We start from the raw sequence: 22,136 nt of genomic DNA, 5'->3' as shown, positions 1-22,136 counted from the left end.
AGACAGAGTATGATCAATGACATTGTGCTCTACGTAACCTTTTTATCACAAGAATTATCAATTAATATAATTAAAAGATTGTTTCAGTATTAATTCCAAGAAGTGCAGGACAGGAGACCTGCAATAGGCATCCCTCTTACGGTCTGAATGATTACTAAAATATATAATTATAAAACAGCCATGTGATCACGTATCTAAAATGATTATGATGAAAACATCCGCAATAGTTGTACATTTACTTATTGGCTAATGTCTTTTAACTAGCCGGTTTCAGGGATATTGTCCCATCTGCAGATGTATGTACATAAATAGTAGGATGAAGCGTTCGTGTCAAAGCTGACTTAAAAGGCAACGCATCTGCTGTACGTGGCTCATCAGACTGAACAGCCAAGCCGGCCGGGGTGGCCGAGCGGTTCTAGGCGCTACAGTCCGGAACCGCGCGACCGCTACGGTCACAGGTTCGAATCCTGCCTCGGGCATGGGTGTGTGTGATGGCCTTGGGTTAGTTAGGTTTAGGTAGTTCTAAATTCTAGGGGACTGATGACCTCAGAAGTTAAGTCCCATAGTGCTCAGAGCCATTTCTTGAACAGTCAAATTTGCTCGCGCAAAAGGCTCATTTGAACTGTAACTGACGCCATGTACGGCATATGTGTTGCCTTGTAAGTCAACGTTGACATGGACGCTTCGTCCTGCTATTTATCGATACATATGAGGATGGGGTCAAGTCCCTGAAATCTGGTAGTTTAAAGGACCAGTCAATAAATGTATGTAATGTTCATTATGGAAAAAACCATTAAAACAGTTGCGGTTGTCCCACAAGCAAAAATTAATCTAAATTGAATTCTACTTGTTATTACCGCATTTATCGTTCTCTGTTGGTTCACATCGTTCTCTGTTGGTTCACTAGTTAATAAGCGGGCGAAACCATAAGAGTTCAGGGTGATCCCTTACGATCAGTGAAGAACACAAGGCAATAACAAACTCAGCAGCGTTGCCGATGATTATGTTCCATTTCTTGTCTTGCATTCGGAATTTTGTGTACGGAAATGTAACATGTAGCCGTTCTAGCTCTTCCATAGGCACCATACACGATTCCTCCTCAGCAAAGTGACTTAATCTTTCCATGTACGTTCAGTGTTTAGTGTAAGCAGCCTTTCGACTTCTTTGTTGCTGTGCCAGTTTTTTCAGTTCTGCCTAGCTACTAAACTCGACGCCCTCAACAATTGTATACATATTCTGCTGTTTGACTGCAGCGACAGATTCTTCATTTTACTATAAACTTAGCGCTGCGATGGACACATAAACAAGTAAATAGGCTTAATGCTGTTAGGGCGGACCATCGTACCATGTTGTTCCAGCCTCTGAGTATCACCGGACAAAATATTAGTCACCGCCTTAAAAGAGCGCGGTGATCACTGTATATAGTGTATAACTGGTCATGTGACTCTAAACCCGTGACATAAGTAATAGCAGTGAATTGATCTGTATGTGCCTGTCGTTCGTACAGAATCTGTGCAGCAAGACGTGCCAGAAAGGTGAAAACGAATTTCACGTATGGACATGCCCGTGACCACCTCGTCTGTGGAGTTGCCCGATTTGTTGGCGTATCAACGCGGACTGCCCAACGTACACTATGTGATCAAAAGTATCCGGACACCTGGCTTAAAATGACTTAAAAGTTCGTGGCGCCGTCCATCGATAATGCTGGAATTAAATATGGTGCTGGCCCACCCTTAGCCTTGATGACAGCTTCCACTTTCGCAGGCGTACGTTCAATCAGGTGCTGTAAGATTTCTTGGGGAAAGGCAGCCCATTCTTCAAGGAGTGCTGCACTGAGGAGAGGTATCGGTGTAGTTCGGGGTGGCCTCGCACGTCGTCGGCGTTCGAAAACATCCCAAAGGTGTTGTATAGGATTCAGGTCAGGACTCTGTGCAGGCCAGTCCATTACAGGGAAGTTGTCGTGTAACCATTCCGCCACAGGCCGTGCATTGTGAACAGGTTCTCGATCGTGTTGAAAGATGCAGTCGCCATCCCGGAATTGCTCTTCAACAGTGGGAAGCAAGAAGGTGCTTGAAACATCAATGTAGGCCTGTGCTGTGATAGTGCCACGCAAAACAGCAAGGGGTGCAAGCCTCCTCCATAACACCACCGCCTCCGAATTTTACTGTTCGCACTACACACGCTGGCAGGTGACGTTCGCCGAACATTCTCCATACCCACAGCCTGCCACCGGAACGCCACATTGTGTACGGTGATTTGTGACTTCACACAACGTTTTTCCACTGTTCAATCGTCCAATTTTTATGCTCTTTACACCAAGCAAGGCATTGTTTGGCATTTACCTGCGTGATATGCGGCTCATCAGCAGCCGCTCGAGCGTAAAATCCAAGTTCTCTCAACTCCCGCCTAACTGTCATAAGAACTTGCAGTGGATCCTGATGCAGTCTGGAATTCCTGTGTGATGGTATGGATAGATGTCTGCCTATTACACATTATGACGCTCTTCAACTGTCGACGGTCTCTTGTCAGTCGACATTCCATTCGAGGTCGGCCTGTACGCTTTTGTGCTGTACGTGTCCCTTCGCGTTTCCACTTCACTATTATCACGTCGGAAACAGTGGACCTAGGGATGTTTAGGACCGTGGAAATCTCGCGTGCAGACGTATGACACAATTGACAGCCAATCACCTGACCACGTTCGAAGTCCGTGAGTTCCGCGGAGCGTCCCATTCTGCTCTCTCACGATGTCTGATGACGACCGAGGTCGCTGATAAGGAGTACCTGGGAGTAGGTGGCAGCACAATGCAGGTAATATGAAAACGTATGATCTGGGAGGTGTCCGGATACTTTTGATCACATAGTGTATCTACATGGAGTGGTGTGCGACGCCCAGCCATGTGACGCAGCATACGAACAACGGTGGTAGTAAGAACATCTCAGTCTACGGGGACCGGAGACAAGTTCTTTGAATCAGTCGCAAACAATTGTGACCTGCTGACATGGAGCACTGTCATCCATAAAAATTTCATCGTTGTTTGTGAACATCATGCCCATGAATGGCTGCAAGCGGTCTGCAAGTAGCTGAGTATAGCCACTTCCAGTCAATGATCGGTGTACGTGGACCAGAGGACGCAGTCCATTCCTTGTAAACACCGCCCGCGCCATTAAGTAGTACCCCCGCCTTTCACAGTGCCATGTTGACATCTTGGGTCCATAGCTTCGTAGGGTCTGCGCACCACTCGAACCCTACCATGAGCTGAGCCGTTAACAACTGAAATCGGGACTCATAAGGCCAGGCCGCAGTTTTCCATTCGTCTAGGGTCCAACCGATATGGTCGCGAGCCCAGGAGAGGCTCTGCAGGCGACATCCTGCTGTTAGCAAAAATGGTTCAAATGGCTCTGAGCACTATGGGACTTAACTTCTGAGGTCATCAGTCCCCTAGAACTTAGAACTACTTAAACCTAACTAACCTAAGGACATCACACACATCCATGCCCGAGGCAGGATTCGAACCTGCGACCGTAGCGGTCGCGTGGTTCCAGAACGTAGCGCCTAGAATCGCTCGGTCACCCTGGCCGGCCGCTGTTAGCAAAGACACTTGCCTCTGTCGTCTGCTGCCACAGCCCATTAGCGCCAAAATTCTCCGCCCTGTCCTAGCGGATACGTTCGTCGTACGTCCCACATTGATTTCTGCGGTTATTTCACGCGGTTCTGCTTACCTGTTAGCGCTGATAACTCGACGCAAACGTCGCTGCTCTCAGTCGTTAGTGAAGGCCGTCGGCCACTGCGTTGTCCGTGGTGAGAGGTAATGCCTGAAACCTGCTATTCTCGGCACTATCTCGATACTGCGAATCTTGGAATACTGAATTTCCTGACGATTTGAGAAATGGACTGCCCCATTCATCTCGCTCCAACCATGATTCCACGCTCAAAGCCTGTTAATTCTTGTCGTGCGGCCATAATCACGTCGGAAACCTTTCCACATGAATCTGAGTACAAAGGAGAGTTCCGCCAGTGCACTGTCCTTTTATACCTTCCTATCCCACGACTTTCGTCACCTCAATATAATGACATGTTGTTAGGGAACAGGAAGTTAGTGTACATGGCTTATCGGCTTATGATTAGAATACTACTATAGAACATGAATTTGAAATATCAGAAAACAGGGCTCAAGCTCATAAAGAAGGGTGGAGGGGGTGGGGGGGGAGGCGATGGACAGAGGGGTGGAAGGAAACGGACATAGAAAGCGGAAAGAAGGAGGTGAACACAGAGAGTTGATGGACAGAGAGAGGGAGAAAGAGGTAGCGATGGACAAAGACAGGGGCTGAGAAGATGGACAGAGAGAGTGGGCAGAAGGAGATTCGAACGTATATCACTCACAGCACCTCAAGTTTCTGGAAAAAGTCTAAATGGGAGTGGAGAAAGTGTATTTTGTATGACGTACTGTAACCTATGCGATGGTACTTGTCCAGCACGCTGTTCATTATTTCAACGTAATTTGCAGCTGTTCTGTTATCCAAGAAACCACGCACAACACTTTTAAAGGTCTCCCACGCTTGTTTCTCATTACTCTCGATGACTAGGTCAAAGTTTATATCCACAAAAATTTTATGAATTTCAGGACCAATGAAGTTTCTTTCCTGCAATGTCGCCTCATTCACTCGTGGAAATTTCTCTGCCACTTACTTGATGGCGTATTTATCCTTGTTCACCATCTGTACAATGTTTTTCATGAGACTGACTGTATTCCCCGTGTGGACTCGGTAGAACAGATGATCCACTTCTGGAAGTAGGTGGATAGCTGACAGGATGTTGGGGTATGTGATGTCCACACACAAATACGAGTTTTGATCGGTCGGCTCTCTCGAAATCATAACGATGGTAAAGAGTACCGAACATCCAGGTTTTAATGATTTATCCATGTAAACTTACAAAACAGGAATTGCAACAAATAAGAAGTACCCGAAAATATCAGAGTTCCACAGCTATACTATCAGAATAGCTCAACATATTGTATCGATACTAGGAATAAGAACAATATACATAAAGACCTATAACCACTTACCTTTATCCAGAAAGTGGTCCAATATGCAAGAACGCACAGTTTCAATAAATTGCCAGTAACTAATGAAAAACTTGGTTTCAGATAAAGCATAGTTCGTAAGACTTTTTGGTAGGCAACTCCTACTCTATAGATGACTATCTCAACAGAGTGTGTTCGACCAGCTTAAGTAAAAATGTCTGCTAGATTTCAGTTTTGACAACACTTGGTCACAACAGTCAAGATTAGTTATTTTGTGTATTGATAAATTTATTAAAAAGGCATAACTATGTTTCACTCTAACAGTGTATTAATTCTGTAAATATTAGCAATTCCAGTTTACTGCAACGTATTCATCTATTTTGACAGTCTCCTGATAAGTGATCATTGTAGTGAGTATTATATTCAAATGTTTCATGTTTTTTGTATTATACTTTGACTTATTCCACACCCACGAGAATCGTCTCATTTTTGGGTCTATGCAACGAAAACTGAATCTAGTCTAATCCAAGAATTGGTCAGGATGGCTTTTACAGGGTGTTACAAAAAGGTACGGCCAAACTTTCAGGAAACATTCCTCACACACAAAGAAAGAAAAGATGTTATGTGGACATGTGTCCGGAAACGCTTACTTTCCATGTTAGAGCTCATTTTATTACTTCTCTTCAAATCACATTAATCATGGAATGGAAACACACAGCAACAGAACGTACCAGCGTGACTTCAAACGCTTTGTTACAGGAAATGTTCAAAATGTCCTCCGCTAGCGAGGATACATGCATCCACCCCCCGTCGCATGGAATCCCTGATGTGCTGATGCAGCCCTGGAGAATGGCGTATTGTATCACAGCCGTCCACAATACGAGCACGAAGAGTCTCTACATTTGTTACCGGGGTTGCGTAGACAAGAACTTTCAAATAATGAAAGTCAAGAGGGTTGAGGTCAGGAGAGCGTGGAGACCATGGAATTGGTCCGCCTCTACCAATCCATCGGTCACCGAATCTGTTGTTGAGGAGCGTACGGACACTTCGAGTGAAATGTGCAGGAGCTCCATCGTGCATGAACCACATGTTGTGTCGTACTTGTAAAGGCACATGTTCTATCAGCACAGGTAGAGTATCCCGTATGAAATCATGATAACGTGCTCCATTGAGCGTAGGTGGAAGAACATGGGGCCAAATCAAGACATCACCAACAATGCCTGCCCAAACGTTCGCAGAAAATCCGTGTTGATGACGTGATTGCACAATTGCGTGCGGATTCTCGTCAGCCCACACATGTTGGTTGTGAAAATTTACAATTTGATCACGCTGGAATGAAGCCTCATCCGTAAAGAGAACATTTGCACTGAAATAAGGATTGACACATTGTTGGATGAACCATTCGCATTAGTGTACCCGTGGAGTCCAATTAGCTGCTGATAGTGCCCGCACACGCTGTACATGGTACGGAAACAACTGGTTCTTCCGTAGCACTCTCCATTCAGTGACGTGCTCAACGTTACCTTGTACAGCAGCAACTTCTCTGACGCTGACATTAGGGTTATCGTCAACTGCACGAAGAATTGCCTCGTCCATTGCAGGTGTCCTCGTCGTTCTGGGTCTTCCCCAGTCGCGAGTCATAGGCTGGAATGTTCCGTGCTCCCTAAGAATCCAATCAATTGCTTCGAACGTCTTCCTGTCGGGACACCTTCGTTCTGGAAATCTGTCTCCATACAAATGTACAGCGCCACGGCTATTGCCCCTTGCTAATCCATACATCAAATGGGCATCTGGCAACTCAACATTTGTAAACATTGCACTGACTGCAAAATCACGTTCGTGATGAACACTAACCCGTTGATGCTAGGTACTGATGTGCTTGATGCTAGTACTGTAGAGCAATGAGTTGCATGTCAACACAAGCACCGAAGTCAACATTACCTTCCTTCAATTGGGCCAACTGGCGGTGAATCGAGGAAGTACAGTACATACTGACGAAACTAAAATGAGCTCTAACATGGAAATTAAGCGTTTCCGGACACATGTCCACATAACATATTTTCTTTATTTGTGTGTGAGGAATGTTTCCTGAAAGTTTGGCCGTACTTTTGTAACACCCTGTATAGGCATTTATGCGACGTTATGGATATCTGGACTGTCTTCTCACGAATTCAAACTAATGAAATGCAACAAGTTAAACATAATCAACGAAATAAGATACACATTAGTATTTTAACGTAATTAAGCATCAGACATGTCCAATATCCTTGTAAAAGTGACCACGGGTGGATAAAACTACTACTACTACTACTGCTGCTACCACTACCACTACTACATGACGTTACCATTTGTGACGTGTGTTACTCATAACCTTTAGGGCGCCCACAATACGCTGAAGGTGTTGGAGGCCCCAGGTCAGGGCGCCAGCAGCCGCTGTTGAGGTTTGCTTTTGGCTGCTGGTGTGGGCAGGTGTGTCGGCAGCCAGTCAGGTGACGCCTGTGTGTATTTCCAGCGTATCCCAGTCCCCAGTGCTAGCGCTAGTCTTTGGCATAACTGGCAAATGGCTTTCCGCCACTTGTGAAAGACTCCGTATGCTAATCTGCGTAATTCATCGCGTCTACAGCCTCGGCTTCTCAGCAAAGTAAGAGGGTTGTCATAGTCTCCTTTGAGGGATATACACCTGATCCACTGATCCTCTACTTTTTTCGTCCCACCGGAAAAATATGTTTTGTCAAACTCTGTGAAATACTCGTTGACTGCAACTATCATTTCATCATTTGATGTAAATTTCTTCTTAGTAAGCCAAATTTTCAGGTTATGGAACAGTAAGAAGTCTCTTGGGGCGAAGTCTGACGAATAGGACGGATGGGGAACCAATTCAAAGCCCAATCCGTGCACTTTCGCCGTTGTTATCGCTGTTGCGTAGGGTGGTGCATTATCCTTGTGAAAGAGCACTTTTTTGCGTGCCAAACTTGGTCATTTTTCAGCCAATGCAAGCTTCAAACGATCCAACTGTCCAGTCCCAAGAAAAAAATTTAATAAGGAATACTTGTCAGATCAAATGGGAGAAGACTGCGCCAAGAGGCACAAGCCCTGACGCTAAACGAAGCTTTCCTGTATACGTAAAGAGGTAACATCGAATGGAAACCTATAAGAGAAATCGAACACTGAAGTGTTTTCGTGTCGAAGGAAGCAGCTGATGGAAATATCCCGAACGGCTGTTATAGAAGGTCAGCTTCGACTTAGAACGGTATATAAGCAAGAGATTCTGAGAGAGGATTCAGAGAGGGAGAGCAGTAGTGGGTGCTTTGAGGAGACACCGTGTAGCTACGACAGGCAGCAGCAGAAGGATGCAGAAGTAATATTCTCAGCGAGGAGTCGGTGATCAGACCTGGTGACACGCACATCAACTGCAAGAAAAGTAATCATTATCTATTCTGGAGAATAGCTTTGAACATAGACGATCTGTCTTTGTCTCAAGGAATAGATAGCGTTTGTAATTTCGTAATTAACAAGACAATTTACGGAATAGCAACTGTCTCTTGTAAGCTTAGGCGAGTGACCTGTTGATAAGAATAAATTGAGTCTGATATTTATTAAAGAAGGGTTTAGGAACTGGCACCTCTTTTACAAAATATGGTTCAAATGGCTGTGAGTACTATGGGACTTAATATCTGAGGTCATCAGTCCCCTAGAACTTAGAACTACTTAAACCTAATTAACCTAAGGACATCACACACATCCATGCCCAAGGGAGAATTCGAACCTGCGACCGTAGCGGTCGTGCTGTTCCACACTGAAGCGCCCAGAGCCGCTCGGCCACACCGGCCGGCCCTCTTTTATAAGTTATCAAAGAGATAATAAATGAATAACTTAAATAAATACTGAACTCTTCAGCATACCCATCCTGCTATTAATCCTAACAGATTACCACTGCAACCAATAACTACAGTTCTACCTAGAAGAGCTTTCTCCCTCTCATCTCCGACAACAAAGGTGGACACCCCAAAAACCCTCACATTGTCGCCAACGTTCCTGTTGCGCTACAAAACAGTGTTGGGGCGCGATACAAAACGAAACATAATAGGGTCTAGTTATGGTTCTGCACTTTTCCAAGTAATTTCTGAGGATTATTCCTTGGATATCACAAAAAAAGTGCCCGCATCTCGTTGTCGTGCGGTAGCGTTCTCGCTTCCCACGCCCGGGTTCCCGGGTTCGATTCCCGGCGGGGTCAGGGATTTTCTCTGCCTCATGATGGCTGGGTGTTGTGTGCTGTCCTTAGGTTAGTTAGGTTTAAGTAGTTCTAAGTTCTAGGGGACTGATGACCATAGCTGTTAAGTCCCATAGTCCTCAGAGCCATTTGAACCATTTTTGAACAAAAAAAGTGGTAATCAACTTACCAGCTGACAAAATGGTCTTTTCCTTCTTCGGTGCACTTTCACCAGATTTTGTCCATTGTTTTGAATGCCAGTTTGACTCTGGTGTGTAATCATGGATCCAGGTTTCATCAAGTCACAAATTGGCGCAAAAAAGTGTGATTATACATCGCCAAACATTGAGTTGAAATGTGCAGGATGCGCGATTGGTCAGCTGTGAGAAATCGCGGCACCCATCTGGCACACACCTTCTTCATAGCCAATTCTCCGGGTACGATATTATGCACTCGCTCAGTTGGGATGCCTACAGTTTCACTAGCCTTACAGATTTTTATTCGGCGGTCTTGCGTTACATCATCATGGATTTTGTCAATGGTTTCCTTTATGGTGACCACAGCTAGACGACCGCAGTGCTCTTCGTCATAGGCGCTTGTCCGACTACGTTTAAATTCATTAATCTAAAAGTAAATGGTCTTCAGTGGTGGTGCAGAGTCCGCGTGAACTTCATGAAATTCTGTTTCGATTCCTGCGCCAGTCCAACGTGCCAAATGAAAATGTTTAGTAACAGAACGAAACACGGTTTTCTCCTTTTTCAATCGCAGTAGGAACACAGACCAATTCAGACGGCTGTCAGTAATGAACTGTACGCATTACAGTGTTTAAATTCTTTATGCGATCCTTGGAATAATCAAGCATACCGACCATGAAAGCGCGACGAAAATGTTCCATTCTTTCATGGAAACTTGCCACACTTATCAAACCACCCTCGCATATTTAACGGTTGTGGAAAAGTGGCCATTATAACAAACTTGTGTGAAAGTGGTATCCTGTCTGTGAAGAGAGATTGCTCTTTTATACAGCAGACTGAAGCAATTAGCCGTTTTCACTAACTTTATCAAGTAATTAAACAAAATTTGTCATAAATTCCATTATATTTATATATTGCAGTGTCAAATTTAAAATATACTGCACAGAGAAATTAACACGTCGAAATTTTCAAATCATAATTTGCAAAACTTCCTTATACTTAGTTTGAAAGGAGACAAGACAAGACAAAACAAAACAAAAACAATACAAACGGCTAACCTAGATGTGTGTGTTCGTACTATCGATCAGTCTGTGTCCAGTGTTGGAGCTCGTGTTATTACTATTTTTTCTACATACCTTACATTCTCTTTGACAAATAGATGCAACCAGTCAACAAAATACCATACACGCGCTAATACATATTGAACAAAACACGAACAATATTTTCCTCCAATAGGCTTCCGTAATGGTAGGGGCTGGGGGGTAAGAAGTGGTATTTGCCAACACCCCGCCCACCCCTGCCCTCCTACGCCACTGGAATATGGTTGCCGTACAGAGTTTTTATTCCTTATAGAATTCCCAAACACCATGGGTAACCACCAATTCTGTGCAATATAATAATTTTTTTTGAGTAGTCTATTAAATTGTTATAGCATGACACATATCAAACTTGGCTCAATCATTTAATTAAATATAGCAATTTTTGAGTCTTCTTCTCGCCCCCAGCGCCCATATTTCCTTCAATATTAATTTTTGGAAACTACAGTTCGCGCAGACCAAGTTGTCCCGGATCGGTGGCTGATTGGAGCAACGTATTTCCCCAGTCACGGGCTCTCCCATCAGCCACCGCGTGTGTTGATGGGTTAATGAGTATCCCAAAGCCTGCGTTAGGCTGGAGCGCGACAGTTTGGTTTTGAGTTGCCGAGGCCTGCGAATGTGAACACAATGTTGTAGTTGTGAATGCAAATTTCGATTAATAGTGCATAGGTCAAATTATCAGAGTAGTATCTGCATATTCAATACGTCCGTATATTTTCATTATTACTTTCGAGCCATTTGATTTTCATCCTTGTATGAGGAGACACAAGGTTTGTAAGAACACACCTCGAATACTGCTTGCTCTACAAATAATGTCGAGCTTATTTACTTGCTGCAGCACTGTAGGCCAGAATAATTTCCATTCAAGGCTTGAAACCAGTAATAAAAATAAAATTATTTAACGTACTTTCAAGGAGTTTAATAGATGTGCACAATCAGTGAACTTTAACTAAAAGAAAAACTTGCAGTTTGCTTCCTTAAGTACTACTTCACAATGTCGGTAATGTAATCACACATAGTTAGGCTTCTTGCGGCGTTACTGTTATGACTGAAGCTTTAAATTTCCCTCCTGCCATTTCTGCTTTGTGACGTCACAGTGGCAGCTGAGATGGTAGCGCTATCCCGCGGACTTACGACGTACTAGTCACTTTGTCCCTAGCGACCTCAGTAGATGTGTTGTCTTGTTTGGCAATCGGCGCAACGAAAGAAGCGCGTTGGGATCAACAGAATGCTACGGTTGTGTCGACAGTGTCTTGTAATTGAGAAAGTGTAGAAAACATACTTGGTGCGAATTAATTTTGTTCCTGTCATCGTCTTTGGGCGTTGTAAATTTATGAACTGTAAAACTAAATGGGTTCAGCGGACGATATTTTGAAAGAAATGCACTGTTGCGAATTGTACATCTAGTTGCGAAGTAAATTGTGTCCCTCCTTTTGGGACCAGTTAACAAGAAAATTTTAGATATATTACTGATCACCGCCTCCCAACTGCCGTGTGGGAGATTTCTGTGCCAGTTTATTGTACACCGCGGTTTATACTTCGCGGTTCGGTATACAGTGGCCTAATGAACTTGGAGCCAATAGGAGCTTCACCTTCTGCGGTATTTATCGTTTGTCACTGTGCGGCTTGTTTAAAGACGTGGTTTTCTCAAAAACAGATTTTATGACATAATTATGTGTGCTGTGTTGTGTTGTTGACAGAAGTGCGTAGTAACCATTAAGCTGACGCGACTACACAATGAAACAGCCACAGTAATGTGCAGAATCCGACGGCTTAAACGAAAACTTTTTCATATAATCTTCATTGACTGTATTTAACAACTAATTTAATTGTGTGTTGAAACAACTAAATTGTGTGTTGAGAAAAGAAAACAAAATTAACAATGTTTGGTGATCCTCACGTACTTTACTTGAAATACCAGGTGAGCTTTGTAATTGTTAACTAATCCTGTAGTTTTGCCATAGTTTTGATTTTTTTTTTCTTACAGTAATTAGAATTTGCATTTCGAGATTAATGGTTGGATTAAAGTATCGGACTTACATCACAGTTTAAAATGTCGTATATCATTTAGAACCTTTAAAGTGAGACAGGAATCAGTAAGTGGGTTTAGGCGTTTTAAGTTTGATTACACGATTAAACCGAAGAACTTATTTATCATACTAAACCTTTGTTCTGTTCGTTCTTTCAGCACTGAATGACATCATGCCAAGGCAGTGTTTTGGAAATAATTTAGTTTCATTTCGACTTGTATTTTTTGCGACGTTAAAAAAAAATCATCACCGAAGTCGTACAATTTGCTTAATGTCATACAATGTGCTATAATTCCGTAATTATGGCTCGTAGACACCGTTTATCCAAAGGAAGTAGAAATAACTTACAACTTAGCATTACAGATTTCCATGTAGTGCACACTGCGCCGGGATAGTACAAGAAATGGAGAAAAAATAGACTTTAGAGCTGAGACACTTTAGAAATGTCTCGTTGCATAATTGCCTCATTTATATTCAGAGAATGTGGTGGAATGTATTATTAAATCATGATTTGGGTTTGTGGTAGATCATATAGAAACTCCTGTTTTCTTTTGGATAGGGTATTTTAGTTACCATCTTGACTGCTGATTGAGGTTGCATTATATTCCTCAGTGTTTTTTCGGTTAGGGGTTCAGTTTTATCTGTTCTGTGTATAGTTACAATGAAGTGTTGCCAATATCCTGTGATTTATTGTATACTTTTCAGCAGGTACAAAAACAGAATTTTTGCAGTTTTGTGCACAAGCTTTTTTGACTTATGGTGACTTGTGTTTTGTTTCAGGTTAGGGAGAAGGAATTAGGCCTGGAACGTGATCTTGAAGAATCACGGCCTTTGTCTGATGGCTCATCATATGAACATCAGTTGGCTGTTCGTATGCGGGACAAAGCAACGAAGTTGCAGGTACCTTTACAAATTTTAAGCTTTTTTCTTCAAGTATTAGATTAATTTTTCTTACTGAAATAGTCGTGAAACTTCTTGATAAGGGTGAGTATGCTGTTGTTTTAAAAGATGTAACTGACCTGCTGGTTTATAAATCAGTAACCATAACATATTGTGCTTATCGTTTTAATTGCTTTAGCTGTCACATCTTGGTGAATTATTGTATATTGCATAATTGAGTTTGTATGGATTTGTGTTACCGTACATGCCACATTATGACATGTAGTACATAAAGATGAAAAATAGTGTTATTAGAGGGAGACCTTTCCTGGGACATTGTGTGTTAACGCACAAAAGTGCACCGAGTGACCATAAAGTCCCAGAAATTGCACTGTATGAACTCTGTGGTGTCAGGCTAAAAGCTTGTGAGCATAATGTTTCTACGTCAATGGTGAGTTGCTGATGTGTCATGGGAGAGAACTGAATTTGAGGTGGGCATTATTGTATTACGGACCTGCAAGGTGCAGCATTGTGTAGATATTTCACAGGAGTTACCTGTGCAAAGCATGCTGGGTTTGTTATAAAATTATTTTCTGTTTTTAAAGTTCCTGTCCTTTTTATTGTGAAAATATTTTTATCAAACAAATAAGAAATTATATACTATGTGACAATTAGTTTAGAATATAAAGTGATCGTAGAACAGATGAGGAATGTGTAAAGATAGACATCTGGAAATGATGTTTCAATAGACATGGTTAAAGCTGGAGCTGAAGTAATACCAATGTAGCTTGCAATGCAAAGTCTTTCTTAATTTTCATTATATTATCATAGAACTTCTGTTACCAGAGTCTCAAGAAATCTGATTCAAAAGGCTAAAGTATAGATCAGGACCAGCAGCAGGCATGGCAGTGCGTATCTGCTGGTCATAGGTTGGCGAGATGTCTGTTTTGCTTAGCCAGTCGGATGATTCCTCATCATACCCAATGAGAGCGAAAAGAGAGTTAGGCCTAATGTATTTCTAGCACCAGAATTGAAACATTTGTTTTGTTTACTGTTTTTTTGGTGTATTAGTGAGTTTCGAGACAAATATTTTTTGATTATGACAGTGGGCTGACATTGGTGCATATCACATGCATTAAATGCGAGACACGAAAATGTATACAATTGGTGGTGAAATGACTACACAATGGATCTGCACAAACACACTGAGTAAGTGGATCAGTGTTTTTTTTAATTAAATTGTGGGAGAAGTCAGGTGGATCAGTGTTCATTCATAAAAGTCACATGTTGGATATATTAATAAACACTGATTCACCTACCTCCTCCCATGATTTAATTAAAAAACACTGATCCATCTAAGTACACTATCCTAGCCTTTGACACTAATAGTCTAAGAAGGGGTGGAGGGTGCCAGGTTGAAGAACATTTAAAAGAAAGGGCAGTTCGCTCAGACACTGGGATGAGAGGGAGCCACCACAATTTTGTAGATACAAGACTCTCACATATTTTGTACATCAAGAGTTGTGATGAAATGTTGCTCCAGAATCTTAGATTTATAACTATACTAGCCAGAGAATATGAGCTACTAAGAAATATCCTATGAAAAGAAACTTACAGGAGTCATCAACAAATGTTGTTCAGAGGTTTGGTTGATTACTAAGAGTTTCAATCTTGTGGTTTCTTATCCACCTCTTTAGGATAACACCATGAATTATATTTTAAACTTCACTGACAGAAGAAATCTTTCCAATCCAAGATTTAATAACTTGCCATTCTATTTTCTTATTCTGCTCAGTGAATTAAATTGGTGCTGTAAGAAATCTATGGCGCAATTTGACTAAAAGAGGGGATTGATTGATTGACATGATGTATTCTGAGAAAACAAAGAATAGTCAGTTTGGTAATGGAGGCAAGTGTGTGTGTGGTAAAAAATTATAGAGGGAGACAAAGGCTCGAGTGCAGTAACCATGTGCAAACGGATGTAGGTTGCAGTAGGGCTCATATGGATTTAGGTTGCAGTAGCTACACAGAGATGTGAAGAGACTTACACAGGATAGACTTGTATGGAGAGTTGCATCAAACTAGTATTTGGACTGAAGTCTACGATCCACTTTTGAATTTTAGATGTTGTAAGTAGATTAGACAGGCAGTATTAGTGTAAGTAATGGTTTGGATATTTAGTGTCATGCGGAACAAAGTTAGCCTATCAGGAGAGTGAATTGGTTAAGTGATATCTCGAAAGTTGCACCAATTTTATGCGGTCTTTGAATATATCCCCTTTTTTGTAGTATACTGTGTTACACATAAGTTCAGTGACCATGCGTCTTTTTTTTTTTTCAGCAGCAGAGACCATTAACACGCTACCTGCCAATTCGTAGTGAGTCTTTAAATTTACGGGCACACATTGAATCTGCAGGCCATCAGATAGAATTATGCCCACATGTTATTCTTGATGCCACATCTTGCCGTGGTCCTCTACATAAGATGGGATCCAAATTCCATCACTGGAACAAGCGGTGGTTTGTTTTTGATAGAGTTAAGAGGACTCTTATGTACTATGGTGACAGATCAGAAAAGAAACCTCGAGGGGGAACTTACTTTCAGGTAAGAAATGTTACTTTCGTGCTATTAATATTTTTAATGGTTTGTCTGAAATATTTATTTTTTGTTGAATTGGGATACATTTTCATCATTCTTTGTGATTCACACTCACAGAACATTCATCTGAAAGCAAATTTGATTTCATTTTTATCTCTCTTTTTCCTGCATGACTTGTTAAATGGCATGGTTGATTAAAAATAGTGTGAAAAGATCGTTCGAATGAAAATTCAAGATTAAAAGTAAAAGTAAAGTAAAGATACCAGATTAAATCTCTTCTTGTTGCCTGTTACCTAATATGTATCATATTTATTTTAGGCTCAGTTGCTACATATTCTGGCTCTTAAATCCCCCATTACCATACCACTTGAAATAATGTAACATGGAAGGGGGGGGGGGAGGAATGTAAAAGGAAGGGGTGTGTATTATAATCAGTTACAAAGAATGGAGTATAAAGGCTGAGCAGCTCCTGATTAGCCACATATTTCAAGGTGGGGTACAGAATGACACCACAGGATGAGGTGGAGAACTGGAAATTAGTGATATGGAGTGATGTATTATGGTATACCCTGTGGCAATCCGATGGAAAGGTTTGGGTTTGGTGAATGCCTGGAGAATGTTAACTGTTATCATTTATAGTGCCAACAGCGGAGTATACATTTACCGCATTGTGTACTACATACAATGAAGGAGCAGTTTGGAGACAATGACTGATTGTATCAGCATGACCATGACAGTGTCATAAAGCTGCATCTGTGAGGCAACGGTTGTGGACAATAATGTTCCTGAAATGGACAGGACTGACCAGAGTCCCAACCTGTGAACCCATTGGAACACCTTTTCGAAAGTTTGACTATTGATTTAGTTCCAAACTCCAGTGTCCAACATCACTACCTTCTCTGGTTTTGGCTCATGAAGAAGAATGGGCTGTCATTCCTCCAGAGACATTCAGACATCTCATTGGAAGTGTCCCCACCAGTGCTCAAGCCATCATAATGGTGAAGGGTGGTTCACCCCGTACTGATGTCTACTGATAGGTGTCCACATACTTTTGATTAGATAGTATATGTGCTGAGAAGGTTCTTGTTGACTAGTTTTTGTTGCAAAGATTTTCTGAAATCAAATTGCAGAATTGGTTGTGAAATCTGTGGGAGGGAATGTTAATTAAAATAAATATTTGATTAAAGACCCTTTAATATGACAAAATCATTTTTACATTACAATTGATTTGGTGAAAGAAGTCCATGGTAGCTACAGATTCAGCAAATATGGTTATACCTAAATAGAAGAAAAATTTGTGCCTGTGCATCTCAGTGCCATATGCATGAGAGAGAGAGAGAAAATTGTATTTTCTTTGGGGGGGGGGGGGGGGTGGGATGTGTTGTATCAGTCTTGTGATAAATCTGTTTTCAGATAAAATTTTATGATTCCAGATTAAAACAAAATAATAAAGTAATAAACTAATAAATTAGTTCCAAATTAAAATAAATCATATGTGTTACTGTGTATGTTGGTTCCATTCATTGTACAAAAATGTAATAATCATAACTTTGTTTATTTTTTAGTCAATAGAAGAGGTTTATGTTGACCACATGAACTCTGTTAAATCTCCAAGTCCACATCTAACATTTGTTGTCAAGACTCATGAAAGAACATATTATCTGATGGCTCCCAGTCCAGAGGCAATGCGTATATGGGTGGACGTCATATTTACAGGTGCTGAAGGTTATCAGGAATTTGAACATGGGTCATAGATAAACTATGCATCCATTTTCTTTCTTACTATCTGTGGTTCAGAGCTTGCCAGTTATGGAGCTTAGCCTCTGTCCTGAAAGATGCCCTCCTCCCATTTTCTTTTTGCCCATGAGAGCTGTGGTGTTTTGAGACTGAGGGAGAAGGGATTGTATTTTTAATAAGACTTGAAATATTATTCTTTTATAGAGAAGATTAATATTTGCATACCCCTGCTGTAGCTTTTGAGAAATCAAACTTTGCCAAACTATTTTAACTGATAATACAAAAGTCATGTCAATAGATTGTCGCACAAATCAGGCACTTTGAAAAAGAGCTTTGATAGATCTGATATATTTCATATAAAAAATGTAGTAAGTGTGCTTAAGTCTGTTACTTGCTAATTGTGGCATAGATGAATTTTGGAGAATTGTTCCATTTGTAATTATTATGTAAGAACTGAAAATGTATGTAATATTGTGAAATATACTTTCATCAGAAAGATTCTGTCATAAACAAGTGTATATGCAAACATGTAATTTCTTATATAACATAGAAGTATGTACAATGTACCACCTAATATCATTTTTTCTAATGAATAAAACTTTTCCCCACTTGTGTGATGTGCTCACATTGTTAAATATAGTGATGATGGCTCACTTTGCATCTGGATAAGGAGAATGGATGTAACAAAAATGCTAGCAGCTTAATTTTTAAATCAACGTGTGTATAGTGGGGAATCAGTGGTAAAGAAATGCAGATGGTGTCACGATTTTCACTGGGCAGCAGATTTTGTGTTTCTCACAGCTGCCAGTGTGTGGAAGGTACTTTATAAAATTTGGCTTGAAATAGCTGAAATTATTTTTGTAAAAATGAAATGCCTTTATCTTCTACACTGACAATTATCTTTCCTTTATAACATGTGACCATTGTGAAACAAATGTCTTACATACATTTCAGATTATTTTTAATTTGTTGAACATCTAATGCTACTTCGTCATGTACTGTCAAGATACTGTTGCTTATTACATTGGGGTACTGTATAAAAGCAGCCACAACTGCTGCTTTTCAATTTTGAGAAAGTTTTTGTAGCAAGTAAATAAATACATAATCAATTATTAGTTGTTTTATTTTTTATTCATTTGTAATGCAAACCGGAAACTTCCACACATCTTCCCATTCCACTGCCTTTTTAAATTAGTAACTTGATGCTCAGTGTTTACATATATACTAATGTGCCAGTGAAGCATACTAAAATATGTGACAATTTAGTATTAATGTTCAGTTTCACCAACTGTGACATGGTCGCATATACAGACAGTGATCCAATACTGTCAAATGTTTTTTATTTCAGTCTTTGATCACAGATTGATTTCAGTGCATAATGACCATCCTCAGATCTATAATATACAAATATATACACCTAGTGAGCAGTGTGTCTTTCAACATGATACAGCAATACATATCACAATATACTATCATACAACCAGGGAGATATACAGAAGATACGGTAAAACATACCTTTTTGCACCATGTCCTAAAGTGATAAGGCCATAATAGCATCTTCAAAACATATAAATATAATCAGCATAGCATCGTCATATGGATCTAAAATAAGGTGTAGAATAGGCTGCCTCGTCCACACAGTCATTATTGCAACTGGCTACTGAAGTACAGTAGCTACCAGAAATCTGTTTGCCTACATCATCCCTAGATGTCGCTACTGTCAGCTTAGATGTAGTCGTCATTTACGCAAAAACGTAATCTGATAAACACATTATGTAAAATACATGTAGCAGACTTTTAAAATTGATAACTATCATAGAAACTAAATTGTGATACATTAAAAGACGAATACAGTTACCCATATAAAATTATTAAAAGGAAATATATGAATAGAATAGGACCGATCCTTTTTATGGTGAATTTACGGTCAACAATTAATATACATATTACATTGCCTGTAGCAACCTATAAATTGCCTATGGAAGATAAAATGTCTATATGACAGCTGAAAAAGGACATATCAATGATCAGCAGCCTCTGTTAGGTCGGCTGCCAAGATGTCATTTAGGCATGCACCGATCTTAAGAACTTAACCACTAGAGGGCATTACGTACAATGTGATATATCTCCCACAGGAAACTTTTAAACAACATATTAACAGTCAATAAATAAAATTATATTGTTTGGTTATACATTCAATGAGTAGATAGGATGTTATCAGATACAGGACTAGTGCGATTAATGTATGGAAGTAAGGCAAGTGCCTACTGTTCTCAACATAAATCATCAAGTAAGGCTAGGTATAAATACGCGAAGCATTATTTGGTTATCGTAGTACGTTATCAAACAAAGCAAAGAAGGCGTTGGGCGCTTATGATAACCAAATAATCCATCGCGTATGTATACCTAGCCTTACTTGATGATTTATGCTGAGAACAGCAGGCATTTGCCTTACTTCCATACAATAATTGCACTAATCCTGTAGCTGATTATGTCCTACCTACTCATTGAATGTATAACCAAACTATATAATTTTATAATACAGGGTGATTCAAAAAGAATACCACAACTTTAAAAATGTGTATTTAATGAAAGAAACAAATATAACCTTCTGTTATACATCATTACAAAGAGTATTTAAAAAGGTTTTTTTTCACTCAAAAACAAGTTCAGAGATGTTCAATATGGCCCCCTCCAGACACACGAGCAATATCAACCCGATACTCCAACTTGTTCCACACTCTCTGTAGCATATCAGGCGTAACAGTTTGGATAGCTGCTGTTATTTCTCGTTTCAAATCATCAATGGTGGCTGGGAGAAGTGGCCGAAACACCATATCCTTAACATACCCCCATAAGAAAAAATCGCAGGGGGTAAGATCAGGGCTTCTTGGAGGCCAGTGATGAAGTGCTCTGTCACGTGCTGCCTGGCGGCCGATCCATCGCCTCAGGTAGTTGACGTTCAGGTTTCATAACTAACCTTTTTCGTAGGACTCTCCATACAGTTGATTGTGGAATTTGCAGCTCTCTGCTAGCTCTGCGAGTCGATTTTCCTGGGCTGCGAACAAATGCTTGCTGGATGCGTGCTACATTTTCATCACTCGTTCTCGGCCGTCCAGAACTTTTCCCTTTGCACAAACACCCATTCTCTGTAAACTGTTTATACCAACATTTAATACACCACCTATCAGGAGGTTTAACACCATACTTCGTTCGAAATGCATGCTGAACAACTGTCGTCGATTCACTTCTGCCGTACTCAATAACACAAAAAGCTTTCTGTTGAGCGGTCGCCATCTTAGCATCAACTGACGCTGACGCCTAGTCAACAGCGCCTCAAGCGAACAAATTTACAACTAAATGAAACTTTATAGCTCCCTTAATTCGCCGACAGATAGTGCTTAGCTCTGCCTTTTGTCGTTGCAGAGTTTTAAATTCCTAAAGTTGTGGTATTCTTTTTGAATCACGCTGTATGTTGTTGAAAAGTTTCCTGTGGGAGATATGTCACGTTGTATGTAAAGCCCTCTAGTGGTTAAGTTCTTAAGATCAGTCCAAGCCTAAATAACATCCTGGCGGCCGACCCAACAGAGGCTGCTGATCATTGATATGTCCTTTTTCAGCTGTCATATAGACATTTTATCTTTCATAGGCAATTTATAGGTTGCTACAGGCAATGTAATACGTACATTAATTGTTGACCGTAAATTCACCATAAAAAGGATCAGTCCTATTCTATTCATATATTTCCTTTTAATAAGTTTATATGGGTAATTGTATTCATCTTTTAATGTATCACAATTTAGTTTCTATGATAGTTATCAATTTTAAAAGTCTGCTACATGTATTTTACATAATGTGTTTTTATCAGATTATGTTTTTGCGTAAATGACGACTACATCTAAGCTGACAGTAGCGACATCTAGGGATGATGTAGGCAAACAGATTTCTGGTAGCTACTGTACTTCAGTAGCCAGTTGCAATAATGACTGTGTGGACGAGGCAGCCTATTCCACACCTTATTTTAGATCCATATGACGATGCTATGCTGATTATATTTATATGTTTTGAAGATGCTATTATGGCCTTATCACTTTAGGACATGGTGCAAAAAGGTATGTTTTACCGTATCTTCTGTATATCTCCCTGGTTGTATGATAGTATATTGTGATATGTATTGCTGTATTATGTTGAAAGACACACTGCTCACTAGGTGTATATATATCTGTATATTATAGATCTGAGGCTGGTCATTACGGACTGAAACCGGTCATCATCTAAAGAATTCATATTGTGATCAAAGACTGAAATAAAAAACATTTGAATGTTCAGTTTCTTAAATGGAAGCCTACAAATATGTTCTCTGAAAC

The 22,136-nt window shown here is 40.5% G+C and overlaps 1 protein-coding gene across 4 annotated transcripts in view; it reads left to right on the top strand.

The window, feature by feature from the left end:
- The window catches only part of LOC124596554 (pleckstrin homology-like domain family B member 1), a 1,048,367-nt gene extending 1,029,486 nt beyond the window's left edge, over positions 1–18,881 (top strand). For 3 of the 4 annotated variants that reach the window (XM_047135740.1, XM_047135737.1, XM_047135738.1), the window contains 3 exons: positions 13,336–13,455; positions 15,775–16,038; positions 17,598–18,881. In XM_047135740.1, coding sequence (XP_046991696.1) covers positions 13,336–13,455; positions 15,775–16,038; positions 17,598–17,786 — 573 coding nt within the window. In that variant the 3' untranslated portion in view covers positions 17,787–18,881. The remainder of the gene's footprint in view (positions 1–13,335; positions 13,456–15,774; positions 16,039–17,597) is intronic. The other variant, XM_047135739.1, reaches the window with a different exon arrangement.
- The last annotated feature ends 3,255 nt before the right edge of the window (positions 18,882–22,136 follow it).

The sequence above is a fragment of the Schistocerca americana genome, chromosome 2 (assembly GCF_021461395.2).
Source record: "Schistocerca americana isolate TAMUIC-IGC-003095 chromosome 2, iqSchAmer2.1, whole genome shotgun sequence".
Lineage (NCBI taxonomy): Eukaryota > Metazoa > Arthropoda > Insecta > Orthoptera > Acrididae > Schistocerca > Schistocerca americana.
This window is presented reverse-complemented; position numbering and strand designations above follow the sequence as displayed.